The sequence below is a fragment of the Diabrotica virgifera genome, chromosome 10 (assembly GCF_917563875.1).
Source record: "Diabrotica virgifera virgifera chromosome 10, PGI_DIABVI_V3a".
Taxonomy (NCBI): Eukaryota; Metazoa; Arthropoda; class Insecta; order Coleoptera; family Chrysomelidae; genus Diabrotica; species Diabrotica virgifera.
Window position 1 is genome coordinate 106,132,868 of NC_065452.1, and position 13,522 is coordinate 106,146,389.

General features: G+C 32.1%; 1 protein-coding gene across 3 annotated transcripts in view; it reads left to right on the forward strand.

Moving 5' to 3' along the window:
- The window catches only part of LOC126878550 (segmentation protein cap'n'collar), a 633,197-nt gene that overhangs the window by 536,387 nt on the left and 83,288 nt on the right, over nucleotides 1-13,522 (forward strand). For all 3 annotated transcript variants that reach the window (XM_050641323.1, XM_050641324.1, XM_050641325.1), the window contains one exon: nucleotides 9,137-9,230. In XM_050641323.1, the coding sequence (XP_050497280.1) occupies nucleotides 9,137-9,230 (94 nt within the window). The remainder of the gene's footprint in view (nucleotides 1-9,136; nucleotides 9,231-13,522) is intronic.

A 13,522-nucleotide genomic window follows, 5' to 3' on the forward strand; every position in this document is an offset into this window, starting at 1 on the left:
TCAACTTCTTACGTCACCATGTTCTTGTGTCTATTAAATAAAATAAAAGTCAAATATCACGAGACAGGTACAGCGAATCCTTAAATAGAGTAAATACGACAGTGCACAGCCATATTTAATTTTATTATTATAAGGCAAGTGATGGAAAAATACAGGAATAAAGAAACAATCGCTAATATGGTATTCATTGACCTTGAGAAAGCATATGATAGAGTTCCTCGGAGATCCTGTGGTGAGCACTCAATAAGAAAGGATTGTGAGATATATGCATGAGGGACTGACAGTAGGACAGGTGTGAGAGAGACTGATACATTTCATGTGAAAGTAGGATTGCACCAAGGCTCGTTGCTTATTTATTCTCATTAGTTTTGAAACAGCAAACAGCGAAACTACAGGGTAATTTCCTTGGTGGATAATGTATGCTAATGATGTAGTGTTAGTAGGAAATAGTGAAAGTGACTTGGAGCCGATCCCGCATAGGGATAATAGTCATATTTAAATTAATCTGTTTTTTAATGGAGAAACTGAACTGACAACAGTAATAAAGTAAAGCAAAATATTGCAAATTATCTTATATTTTCAATTTAAGTTCACATAAAACAGTAGTATACACATACGAATATACATACTTTATTACCAGACATGTTACAAATGTTTCTTGTTTGATATGCTCGCCTTACTTTTCTGAATAATGAAATAATACAAAATAATGAACATAGGTTAACAGGTCAAATTCATTTTCATGATCAATTGTAAACAAATCATGAAAATTAAATCGTAAATAAAGCCTGTAGTACAAGAAACAAAATGTTTACAATACCTATTCCTAAATATTTGAGTCAACTGACGGAAGAAATGAAAAAAAAAAAGAAATAATAAGCAATCCGTAGAAATAGCAGAAGCAGTGCTGTTGATACATTAATACGAAATAAAAAATTGTCAACTGTCCGAAAGACGACAATATAATAGAATAGATGGTGTAGATAAATTAGCAAATTAAAAATTGGACCGAAGAAATATCTATACCAAAATATATGTAGAATAATCTAGAGAAATTACTATTAGTACTACATATTACTATTATCCTCTTCCATGAGGTTATCGAAAACCCATATTTTCCCTTCAATCACATGATCCACCCATCTCTCCAGTTTCTCTCTGCAGTTATACAATGACATATATTATATCAATCAATGAGTACTTCGTAAGTTCACGTATATTTTTCGTAATTCTTAATTAGGACAGATAGAACTAGAACTGAGCATGGCACTTCATGATGTAGATTTAGCACCAGTATTGGTCTAAGAGAAACTATTTTAAGACAGCTGATTCTTTCATATATTGTTCCCTATGCTTCCTCGAACACCGTACCGGCCATCTGGCTGCTGATACAGGTTGCATTCATTACTGCGCAGCATACCTGTACCTACAGGTAAATACAAAATCAGGGTGATTGATTAGTGTGATAAAGATTAGTAGATCCGCTATAGTAATAGATAGCAATAAAAGTTGATAACAAAACTTGTAGCCAACTTTGAGCTTCACATTACAAAATTAGTTAGAATGTTACAGGGTGTTCGATATCATAGTGGCAGACTAAACTTATGTTTTTTTAAATGGAACACCCTATATTTTATTTTATATTCGAAATCCTGTTAACTTCTCCATCACAAAAATATAAAGGTTTGCTATGTTATACAGGGTATTTACAAAGTTATAACCAATGTTCTACGAAAATCGTAATAAGTTCAGCTCCCTGTATATATAAAAATAAGCACAACAGCAATGGTTTATTGTTGCCATATTTTTTTGTTGATTGTCAAAATTTATAAAAATGGTTTATATTGCTAATTTTATTTATATCGAATACAGGATGAGTCAAAACGCAAGTACATTATTTTCTCAGTAATTTTAAATAGAACACCTTAATTAATAACTTGCTCTGAAAAATGAAAATATCTCGAAAATTAACAAATTTAGGTATAGGGAATATTATACAAAAATTAAAGTACGGTAATGATACTTTTCGATAGTGATATAAAATACAGGGTGTTCCATTTAAAATGTCTGAGAAAAGAATGTACTTGCGTTTTGACTCACCCTGTATTCGATATAAGGAAAATTAGCAATATCAACCATTTTTATAAATTTTGACAATCAACAAAAAAATATAGCACCAATAAACCATTTCTGTTGTGCTCATTTTTATTTATACAGGGAGCTGAACTTGTTACGTTTTTCATAAAAAATTGGTTATAACTTTGTAAATGCCCTATATAACATAACAAACCGTTATATTTTTGTGATGGGAAAGTAGGGTGTTCCATTTAAAAAAACATAAGTTTGATTTGCCACTATGTTATCGAACACCCTGTAACATTCTAACTAATTTCGTAATGTAAAGCTGAAAGTTGGCTACAATTTTTGTTATCAACTTTTATTGCTATCTATTACTATAGATAGCGGATTTACTGAGCTTTATCACACTCATCAATCACCCTGTATATTGAATTTAAATTATTTTAGGACGAAACATTTTTTTGTCATTACTTTTTAAACTACAAAAATGTCTGGCAATTATAGTTCATATTTCTAATAATGTTTAAAAAGTAATGACAAAATAATTTTTCGTCTTACAATAATTTTAAATTCGATATGTTTACCTGTACAAATGTGCTGCGCAGTAATGAACGCAACCTGTATCAGCAGCCAGATGGCCGGTACAGTGTTCGAGGAAGCATAGGGAATAATATATTAAAGAACCAGTTGTCTTAAATTTTTTTTTCCGACGTTGCTACTAGCTCTTGGTCCATATATCTAAGGTCAGAAGACAATAAGAGCAGACTTTTTTGTAATTAACTATTCTAAATGGGAAACAAGCCACAATTTAACTAAAAAAATTATTTTATTAACGTTTCGACGTCCACATCGGACGTTAATAAAATCATTTTTTTAGTTAAATTGTGGTTTATTTTCCATTTAGAATAGTTAATTACAAAAGTGCCACAAAGAAATAGCTTCAGAACAATAGACTTTTTTGAATTTAGAAGGGATTGATGTTGGTATCTCTGAACAGAAGGGTAAAAGAATAGGTGAACAGTCTTGTCTGGATATAGGTGTAGATTGCGGACTAATCCATTATAATAATAATACCCAAAAATTATCTAGTAGTTTGAATGGTAGAACTTCACACGATAGCAGGGAAGCAGGGTAGAATTTACTTTTTTATGAACTTTTGGTTTCTTTGTAATATATTTCGTTTAATATATATTGGAGTTTAGATCGTGTGGCTCGTCTGAGTGGCTCATCTGTTTCTGCGGTAAGAACCGAAACATGTACCTATTTGTAGGAATATTACGAAACTTTTAAATTATGTATGTACTTTTTGGAAAAAAACTTAATCAAAATAATTTTTTTTTGTTTGAGAAAAACTTGTTTATCCTAACATCATTTTGTATATATCGCTGTAAAGAGCTTAAAAAATGCTGAAAAATGACACATCTCCCGGCATTCTAGCTCAATTAAGACAGCATCTACAACCATTTCAAAAAGTATGGTCGCGGTGTTTTGGAATTTTTTGGAAAACTTTACATAACCATATTTCGGAAACGGTTTGAGATAAACATTTAAAATTTTGTATTTTTGGTTACCTTATTAGCCACTATGAGTATTCCAAATTATAACCAAATCTGAAGAGGGGTGGAAATTAGGTGTGTTGAGTTGATATGGAATTACCCTGTTTCTGCGCTAAGTCTGCATGAAACGGTACCAATGTATGCAGGTGACCCTTGACTGGAGCATATCCAGTAAAACAGCCTGTTATCTCTCTGAGCTGATTCTTGCTTAAAAGGGCAAAACTAGAAATTGTGTACATAGACAGGAGAAAAACAACTTGGCTTAATGTAAACAAATTAATATCTGAGAATTGGTGTAAAGATATGACATTGAACTTTAAAACTGCTGAAATTCCAACAATGCATTTAATTTACGTCAGAAATTACGATTTTCCTCATATTAGTATCAAATTACAAGTTTTCGATAATTATAAAAAAACCACCTGTTTTTCATAGAAATCGGTGCTTAACAAATTATAATGTGTCGAATTGTGTTGTTATTATTTTATAATTACTTCAAACTCTGAATCAATTAACTAATACCAATTACAGCATATGCACTGTTAAAAACAATATTTGAATCTAATATCATTGCATCTCCATCTGGCATGTACCTACATCAATTAAGGATACCAATTTTCTATGATTATACCTGTTCTATCCTAAATAAAGATGAGAGAAGATAAAATGATTTTGATTAGTAAAGTGCAGCGGTTGAAATACACTTACACAGAACAAGAACAAGTTCATTAAATCTTCAATAAATTTACTGTCTTTTTTATGCTGTCTTATACCGTAGTATCCATTATCCATATCCCCCTCCGTAGTATCCATATTTAATTTTATCCTTTGTCAAGCCAAAAGTTTTCAATCAATACATCTTTATACATACTTATTTATACATTTGCATTCGTTAGTCACAAATATTTAATAAATATGTGATAAAAAGACCAGAATATTTGTCTTGTCGTGATGATTCTCGTAGCTTACACGATTGCTTGTAGAGTGCAACCTTTTGGTCTGATAAGGTTCTTCAAGGCCATATTTTCTACTAACCTTAGATAATAATTTTTCATTGGGACAGTCCCTCTTCATTAAATCCCTGCACAGTATCTGTAAAAATAACGGTATTATCCGCATACCTAAATGTGTTTGGTATTTCTCCATTTACCTATTTAAATTCCTTGTTCCATTTGTTCTAAGGCTTCTTAAAAAACTACTTTCAAGTAGATACATATTCAACATAGGTAGTAATAATGTACTCTTGCAGTACTTCTCTGAGACTTTCCATACCTTATGTTGTCTCATGGTTGCCTTTAACAGAAGCTGATTGACACCAGTATATATTTTTATCATGCTCAAATTTTTGCCATAATCTACACTGTGTAGAAGAACTCACATCATATCGTTGTGCTTAACTTTATCAAATGCCTTTTGGTAATCGATGAAACAGACATATTCGTTACAAATAATGTTACAAAAAGAATCTATATACTTGGCTAATTATACTGCAATATTTTTTCATACATTAGACAGTGGCCAGCCACTGTCGCCGATCCTCGTCACTGTGGCGTCCATAACAAAATTATTGGCACTACAAACTCACCTGTTTAAGCCACTTTGTGGATCCACTCAGTATCGCTTCAGAGTGGCTCGTTTGTTTCTGTTCTAACAAACTGCAAGAAAAGAAAGAAGAATATGACACTATTAGGTCATATACAGGGTGTTTGGTAAAGAATGGGCCATAGGTTAAAATAGGTCGATTTACCTTACTACAAAAGTTTATATTAACCTAAATACAGGGTGTCAAAGTTAAACTTTTATTTTATTTATTTTTGAATATTTGCTGACAGGCATGGGACAACAACACGAAATTTGGTAAGTGGTGCTGGTATTATACAATCTACTAAATTATGTTAAACAAACGTTTCTGGCTACTACCAGAGGCGTACGACGGGGAAACATGAATGGTTGACCCTTCCCAAATTCTATGCCACTGGCGGAATTTCTATTTTAGTGCAATTTTTTGATTCTCCAATACTGTCTATGTAAAAAATATACTCTTCATTCGTAACGATAAAGCCATTAGTTTTCGAGATATTTGAAGCTTAAAACGAAGGAACATAATACATTGATCAAAATAAGTGTGCCTTTTCATTTTTAAGTTCATATATCTCGAAAACTAATGACTTTATCGTTACGAATGAAGAGTATATTATTTGCATAGAAAGTATTGGAGAATCTAAAAATTATGCTAAAATAGCAGTTTAATCAGTGGCGTAGAATTTGGGTAGGGTGAACCATTCACTTTTCCCTATAGTACGCCTCTGGTATTAACCACAAACGATTATTATTTAACATAATTTAGTATCGTATACAGTACGATACCTACACTTTCTGCCAAGTGCCATAAGGATATGTCAAATAGTTTTATAGTACCGGGCACACATGGTTCTTAAAGTTTTAAATAAAGAATAAATTATGTAAAAAAAAAGAATACTTTAAAATAATTTGACATATATCCGTGTGATACTTGGCAGAAAGTGTAGGGACTGTACACACTACTAAATTATGTTGAATATTCGTTTCTGGCTACTACCAGAGGCGTACGACAGGGGAAAGTGAATGGTTGAGCCTTCCCAAATTCTACGCCACTGATGAAAATGCTATTTTAGCATAATTTTTAGATTCTCCAATACTTTCTATGCAACTAAGATACTCTTTATTCGTAACGATAAAGTCATTGGTTTTCGAGATATTTGAAGTTAAAAATGAAAAGGCACACTTATTTTGATTAATGTATTATCCTTCGTTTTTAAGTTCAAATATCTCGAAAACTAATGACTTTATCGTTACGAATGAAGAGTATATTATTTGCATAGAAAGTATTGGAGAATCTAAAAATTATGCTATAACAGCAGTTTCATCAGTGGCGTAGAATTTGGGAAGGGTCAACCATTCACGTTCCCCCTCGTACGCCTCTGGTAGTAGCCAGAAACGTTTTTTAACATAATTTAGTAGATTGTACAATACCAGCACCACTTACCAAATTTCGTGTTGTTGTCCCATGCCTGTCAGGAAATATTCAAGAATAAATAAAATAACAGTTTAACTTTGACACCCTGTATTTCGGTTATTATCAACTTTCGTACTAAGGTAAGTTAGCTTAAATCGACCTATTTTAAGCTCAGGAATCTAAGTTTAAGCTATGGCCCATTCTTTACCAAACACCCTGTATATTGAGAAATAAAGAAAATACGGAGAAGTAGCAGATGGCCATAAACCAAAAGCTAGGAAATAACAAGAAAAGATAGAGGGTCGAAACGTAGAACAACTATGGAACTACCTCAAAGATGTTATAATAAATACAGCGACAGAAGTATGTGGAACAAGTAAGAAGAGCAATAAAAGAAAGCAAATTGCTTGATGGAATGAACAAATAATAGAACGAATTAAAAGAAAGAAAATTGCTTGGAATCTATACTTACAAGATAAAACAAATTATTAGTAAAATAATTTGTTACAAAAGCATATAATATATACTAAGTGCTTCCACAGTTTTCACTGTATTCCTTCTCTCAACCGTTCTCTCCAACTATTTCTGTCTTACCAGTCCCTTTCCTGTAGATTTCTTCTTTCCATTGCTTTGTCCACTTCATCTCTGTAGGATCTTCGGGGTCTGCCTCTCTTCCTTCTTCCTATTGGGCTCCACTCTGGTATTCTATTTATCCAACGATTTTGGTTTGCTCTCCTGACATGTCCGTACCAGGTTAATCTCTTCTGTTCGATGTAGTCTATTATATCTAAGTTCACTTCCATTCTTCTCTTAATCACTATGTTAATTATTATATCTCTTCTTGTTACTCTGCATCTTCTTCTTATAGGGGAGTGCAATTAGAACGAAAACATGCATTGTTTCGGAATAATTCAAACAAACTTATATTTTTCTAAAACTTTTTTTGTTAGTTACATGTTACAAGTTAAAGTAAAAAGTTCTACTCGCAGATTTGGCCGCTAATTGTTTATTAATTTGGCTTGCAAAAGCCAAATGCAGCATCCATTTGGCTTGCAAATTGTAGAAGCCTTGGAGGTGTCACCAGGAAAGTGTACCAATAAGTTTTTCAATTTAAAAATCTTTTAGTAATAGTTTTAATATTTTCAGAAGTTTTACAGAAAAAAGTTTTGATCACTTTCTATAAACATTTCTTTAGCTGGTAATTTTCGGTTTTTGTATTACATTTTTGTTATCTTTCTTAACTTTCTCAAAAAGAAATAGTATATTTCATTTCGAAAGTAAAATAATTTAGTGCATTTTAAAGACTACATCCTAATCTTTAAAAAACACCTATAAAACTTTAATAGACCTGTTCAAACTTGAGTAATATCGTCTTAAAGTGGTGTTAATTCTGTAAAACTATGAAGTTTTCAAAAATTACATTTTTTGAGACATCGTATCATTTGAATTAAATTTTTGAAATTTTTTTGAATTAATCATCGTTTAGTAAGATGCTTGAAAGGTAAGTTGTGCAAAATTGAGAGTTTTAACAGAAAAATTGTATTAGTTACACATTTTTAAATCATTTTTAAACAAAATTCATGTCAAGTCTTACTTTCAGCCCACACCATACTTATGACCATACATTTTATTTCTTTTTATTATAACCATAAGATAGCTTAATTATTCTTCTTTCATGTCCAATTTCTAAAATTTCATTTGATCGATCAGTTAAAGAATTACATTAAAATAACTCAACCATGCACTTAGCCGTACGTTAGTTTACAGTGCGCCAATGTTTGTTAGAAGGGCGACTTTAGCGTTATAATTAAAAAATTATAGAAGATACAGATTTAATTTTAGAAAATTCTTTATATAAGGTTTTTTTTTGTAAAATTTTCTGAATTTTTCAATGGTCAAGTCAGTTTTTTTTTTAAATTTATATTTTCGGAGGTCTTTAAAAAAACATCTAATTTCGTACTTCATTTGTTTAATAAAAAATGAAGCACCCACTTCTTGAGTAGAACTTTTTGATATGTTGTTTATTAAACATTTCTTAATGAAATTAGAAAAAGTTCTATCTTGTTTGATTTTTTCCGAAGTGGAAATCTATATGCACTCCCCTATTAGGAATTCTACTGCAGCTTCTCTCCTGAGAATATTTCCAAGAGATGCTACAAACTAACTGCTATAATTGTTGTAGAAATTACAGACTTCATTACGTAAGTTTGATCAAACTAATTTGCTCAAATATTTGACCGTTTGACACGGACTTAAAACAGAAATAGTAAACAATTTTTTTGTCTATGAGTGTATTTCAATAACTCACTTTCTGGGCTCAAACTGAAAATTAATTATATTCCTTCATGCATGTTTTCTTTGTCCGTTCTGCTTATCTCCAGGGGATATAGAAACCCGCTGGAGTATACGCACTTCGAACATTTTTCATGTACGCCACCTCAAAATTTTTTGATGTCGCCGCTCGGTTCTGTCATTCGAAAAACAATTAATCTTTTTTTACTCACAGAATGGTTCCTCTGAGATTAATCAAACTGATGGTTTCCTTTCTTCGATTCTTAACGACGAGGATCTACAGCTAATGGACATGGCTATGAATGAAGGTAAGATTACTTTTTATTTTATTTGTATTTTAATATTTGCTGGATATCAATTGTTAGTTTAGGATACCTACTTTGTAGATTGCATATTATGAAGAGAAGAACAAAATAGTTTACAACTATTTAATGTATCTTGCAAAAGGTATATTTATAATACGAATAAGTTTAAATAACCTCTTTAATGAAATATTAATATGAAATATATTTGATTAACCTAATATTTGTATTAAGAATCTTAGGATGGAAATATCTAGTAAAGTCATCAGTAGTTGTCTGTTCTTATATTGTGCCACCACACTCTAATGTGTAGATTACAGTCCAATGCTGTTTGTTTTACAATGAGAATGGAACTTTTTAACTCAATATCAACTTCACGTGCCATATCAGAATTATCCGACGTTGGCGATCACCATTGCGAAGGCTTCTCGATCTTCTGCAATATGGAATAATTATCCTGCATTTGATATCTGAGCCATTCACGAATGTTCTTCAACCAAGAAACTTGTTTTCTTCCTATACCTCTACGGCCCTCTATTTTGCCTTTAAGGATCAGTTGTAATATTTTATATCGACTTCCCCTCACTATATGTCCCAGATAAGACATTTTTCGATGTTTAACAGTCTTTAGCAATTCTCTATCTTTGTTGACCCTCCTTAGTACTTCTTCATTAGTTTTCCTTGCTGTCCCAAGGTATCTTCAGCATTCGTCTATGAATCCACATTTCCAATGCTTCAATTTTGTTCATGATCGACACTAGCGTCCACACTTCTGCACTATACAAAAGTACGGACCAAACATTGCACTTAACCATTCTTTGTCTTAGTTCTAAACTGAGATGATTATTGCAAAGAAATGACTTTATTTTCATAAAAGTAGTTTTAGTCATTGCTATTCTACGTTTTATTTCTATGTCTGGATCTAGTTGGTCCGTTATCACAGTTCCCAAATATGTCATTTTGTGAACTTTCTCAACTTGGACTCCGTTTAATTGAAGCTTTGCATCGGGATGTGAGTCACGACTAAACACTAAAAATTTGGTTTTGGTAACTTCTTTGGTCAACTCAATCGCCACTTCTTTTATTGTGACAGTCTTCATCTCTTAAATTTCTTTCCGAAATCGCTTTAGAGATGCTCTTCATCCATGTGGTTGCTAGTCTTCCCCGTTGTCGTTTTTCTGTGGAGGTTTAACAGCGGCACCAACACAAACAAAAATCAGAGTCGAAGGACTAAATACGGAATGCACAAAATAATTAGTCAGAAAAATAATATCAGAGAAGATTGCTGAGAATGAACTATAAGAAAACAATAATATCGAGGAAACTGGCAAAAACTCAAAAATAACATATGTACGGCAGCAACAGAATCACTTGGAGAGAGAAAGTAACGAATACTAAAATATCAAAAAAGAAAACCCCATCGCTTAGATAGGAAGTGAAGACAAAATGTGAATAAAAGAAGAAAGTCTTTTTACAATACCGGGTGTCCACTTATATTTTCCAAAAAAACGTTGTTGACTTTTTTTTAATGGAATACCCAGTATATTTTTTGTAAATTGAAAGAAAGGTCATTTACCTATCCAGCGATATAAAGTTTTTTAAAATCGGTTGTCAAATCACTGAGTAATTAATTTTTAAAATGAGAAGTGCAACATGGATATCACATATGTACCTAAATAACATAACTAAGCAAATTGATATTATGTTATGTGATTTCCACATTGCATCTCTCATTTTAAAAATTAATTGCTCAGTCATTTGAGATCCGATTTTAAAAATTTTTATATCGCTGGATAGGTAAATAACCGTTTTTTCAAGTTTTTAGGTAAATGACCATTTTTATATCGCTTTTAAATAAAAAAATGGCGGATTTTTGAAAAAAAACGTTGTGGACTTTTTTTATTAAAACACCCAGTATATTTTTTTGTAACTTGAAAAAATGGCCATTTACCTATCCAGTGATATAAAAATTTTTAAAATCAATTGTCAAATGAGTGAGCATTTAATTTTCAAAATGAGAGATGCAATGTGGAAATCACATAACATAATATCAATTTGCTTAGTTATGTTAGTTAGGTATGTGATATCCACGTTGCACCTCTCATTTTAAAAATTAATTACTCAGTGATTTGACAACCGATTTTGAAAAAATTTATATCGCTGGATAGGTGAAGGGCCTTTCTTTCAATTTACAAAAAAAATATACTGGGTGTTTCATTTAAAAAAAGTCAACAACGTTTTTTTGAAAAATCCGCCATTTTTGTTTTCGTATTTGAAAGCGATATAAAAAATTCAATCCATTCAGACAAAACTTTTACTAAAATAAAACATTTCAGCGAAAACCGGATATTTCTATCTTGAGCCGTTTAGAAGTTATAGGCAGTTAAAATGGGGGAAAATATAAGTGGGCACCCGGTACAGAACACAGCAAATACAATAGGGATACAACCACTATAGACGAATCCGAAATAAAACGAATACTTTTAGTCGGAATCAATACGTTAGGCAAATAAAAAGGTAAAAAGGGAATACTAGAAGAGCTGAGAGCTTCACAAAACAGATGAAACACGACTTCTACGGAACACACAGAGAAATAAGGATAATGATCTGAGGACAAAGAAAAGAGATGAACGAACTAATAAAAATGAGACACATGCAGACAATAAGCTGGGTAGACTACTTTCCATTCCCATTTTGCTAGAGGTGATGATAATGAACACCAGAAGATAGGACAAGCGAAGAAATAAACATTGAGGAAGGAGAGGTACAGGGAGCATTGACCTAATTGACTAATCTGACCAAAAAACCGTTAAGACTAGTCTAAAAAATAATAGAACAAAACAGAATACAAAACATTAACAAATAAACTGAATCGAATTATAACACTAGCAGAAGAACAACAAGGTTTTAGGTCGGGAATATCATGCACTAACGCTATATTTACATTGAGGCAAGTGCAAGAGAAATCATTAGAATACATGCTGGCATATTTATGTTTCGTTGACCTTAAGAAGACCTTTGACAGGGTCAAATTAGAGGACGTTATCCGCTTAATATACGCAAGAGAGATACCTCTAGAATCTAGAAATAATCTAGAAATATTCAAAACGAAAATATCTACCAGAATAACACAATAAAAGTAAAGTAGCAGAAGAACTAACTAACCCAATTGAAGCTGGCAATGGAAGAAGACAAGGGGATTCCCTGAGCCCTCTATTCTTCAACCTGATCATGGATGAAATAAGAAAAAAGTAAGAACTAAAAAAGGATACCAAATGGGAGAAAAACAACTTGTAGACGATGCAATACTAATAATATCTCACAGTGAAAATGATTTACAACGTATGCTGCACCAATTTAATTTAACCGCCAGAAAATTTAATATGTTAATTTCCCCAAAAAAGACAAAATACATTCTTAAAACAGCAAATCTACTAAAATGTAAATTGAAGCTGAAGGGTCAGATAATAGAACAAGTGATTGAATCGAAATATCTAGGCATCACACTAACTACGGAAAGCTCGAAACATGAGTGGAAGGTCAAGTGAATAGAGCAAACAGAGTTGCAGGTTGTCTGAATGAAACAGAGAAATAAAAATATTGAGGAAATGAAAAGCAAAATTTAGAAAACAATCAACAGACCAATAATGATATACGCGGCAGAAACACCATCGAGACAGAGAAAACAAAAAGAATGCTAGAAGCTTCAGAGATGAAAACCCTTAGAAAAATAGATGGTAAGACACTGGAGGATAGAGCTAGAAGTACACATCAAGGACTGGGTAAGAAATGGAAGAGTAGAATGAAACGAACATATAAGGCGAATGACCACAAAGACAGTAGGTACTCAGGACGGTGGGAGACAGTTCTCCAATAGGAAGACGATCAGTGGGAAGACCACGAAAACGATGGAACGACAACTTATTGGTGGCATATTGAAAAACAGACAGAGTCATGTCTACACAAAAAGGAAAAGAGGAATAAGCCTGACTAGTATTTATTGTGTGTTAATTTTACTGTGTTAATAACAGCTCACCAAGACAAAACACTTAAGTTTACTTGGCAACGCGGTGTAAGTGAAGGTCTTCGTCATGTTTTTATGTCTATAATGCTGTGTCACAATATCCATTCAAAAAATATAAGAAGTGAAGAGATATACAAGAAGAAAACAATACAAATAAGTTCGAAAACTCGACAGATATAATATATAATAAAAATATTTTATAGTCCCTATTAGGTCTGTCAACATCTAATACCTACACTCATTATTACCATAATTTTATATCATGTGTATGTAA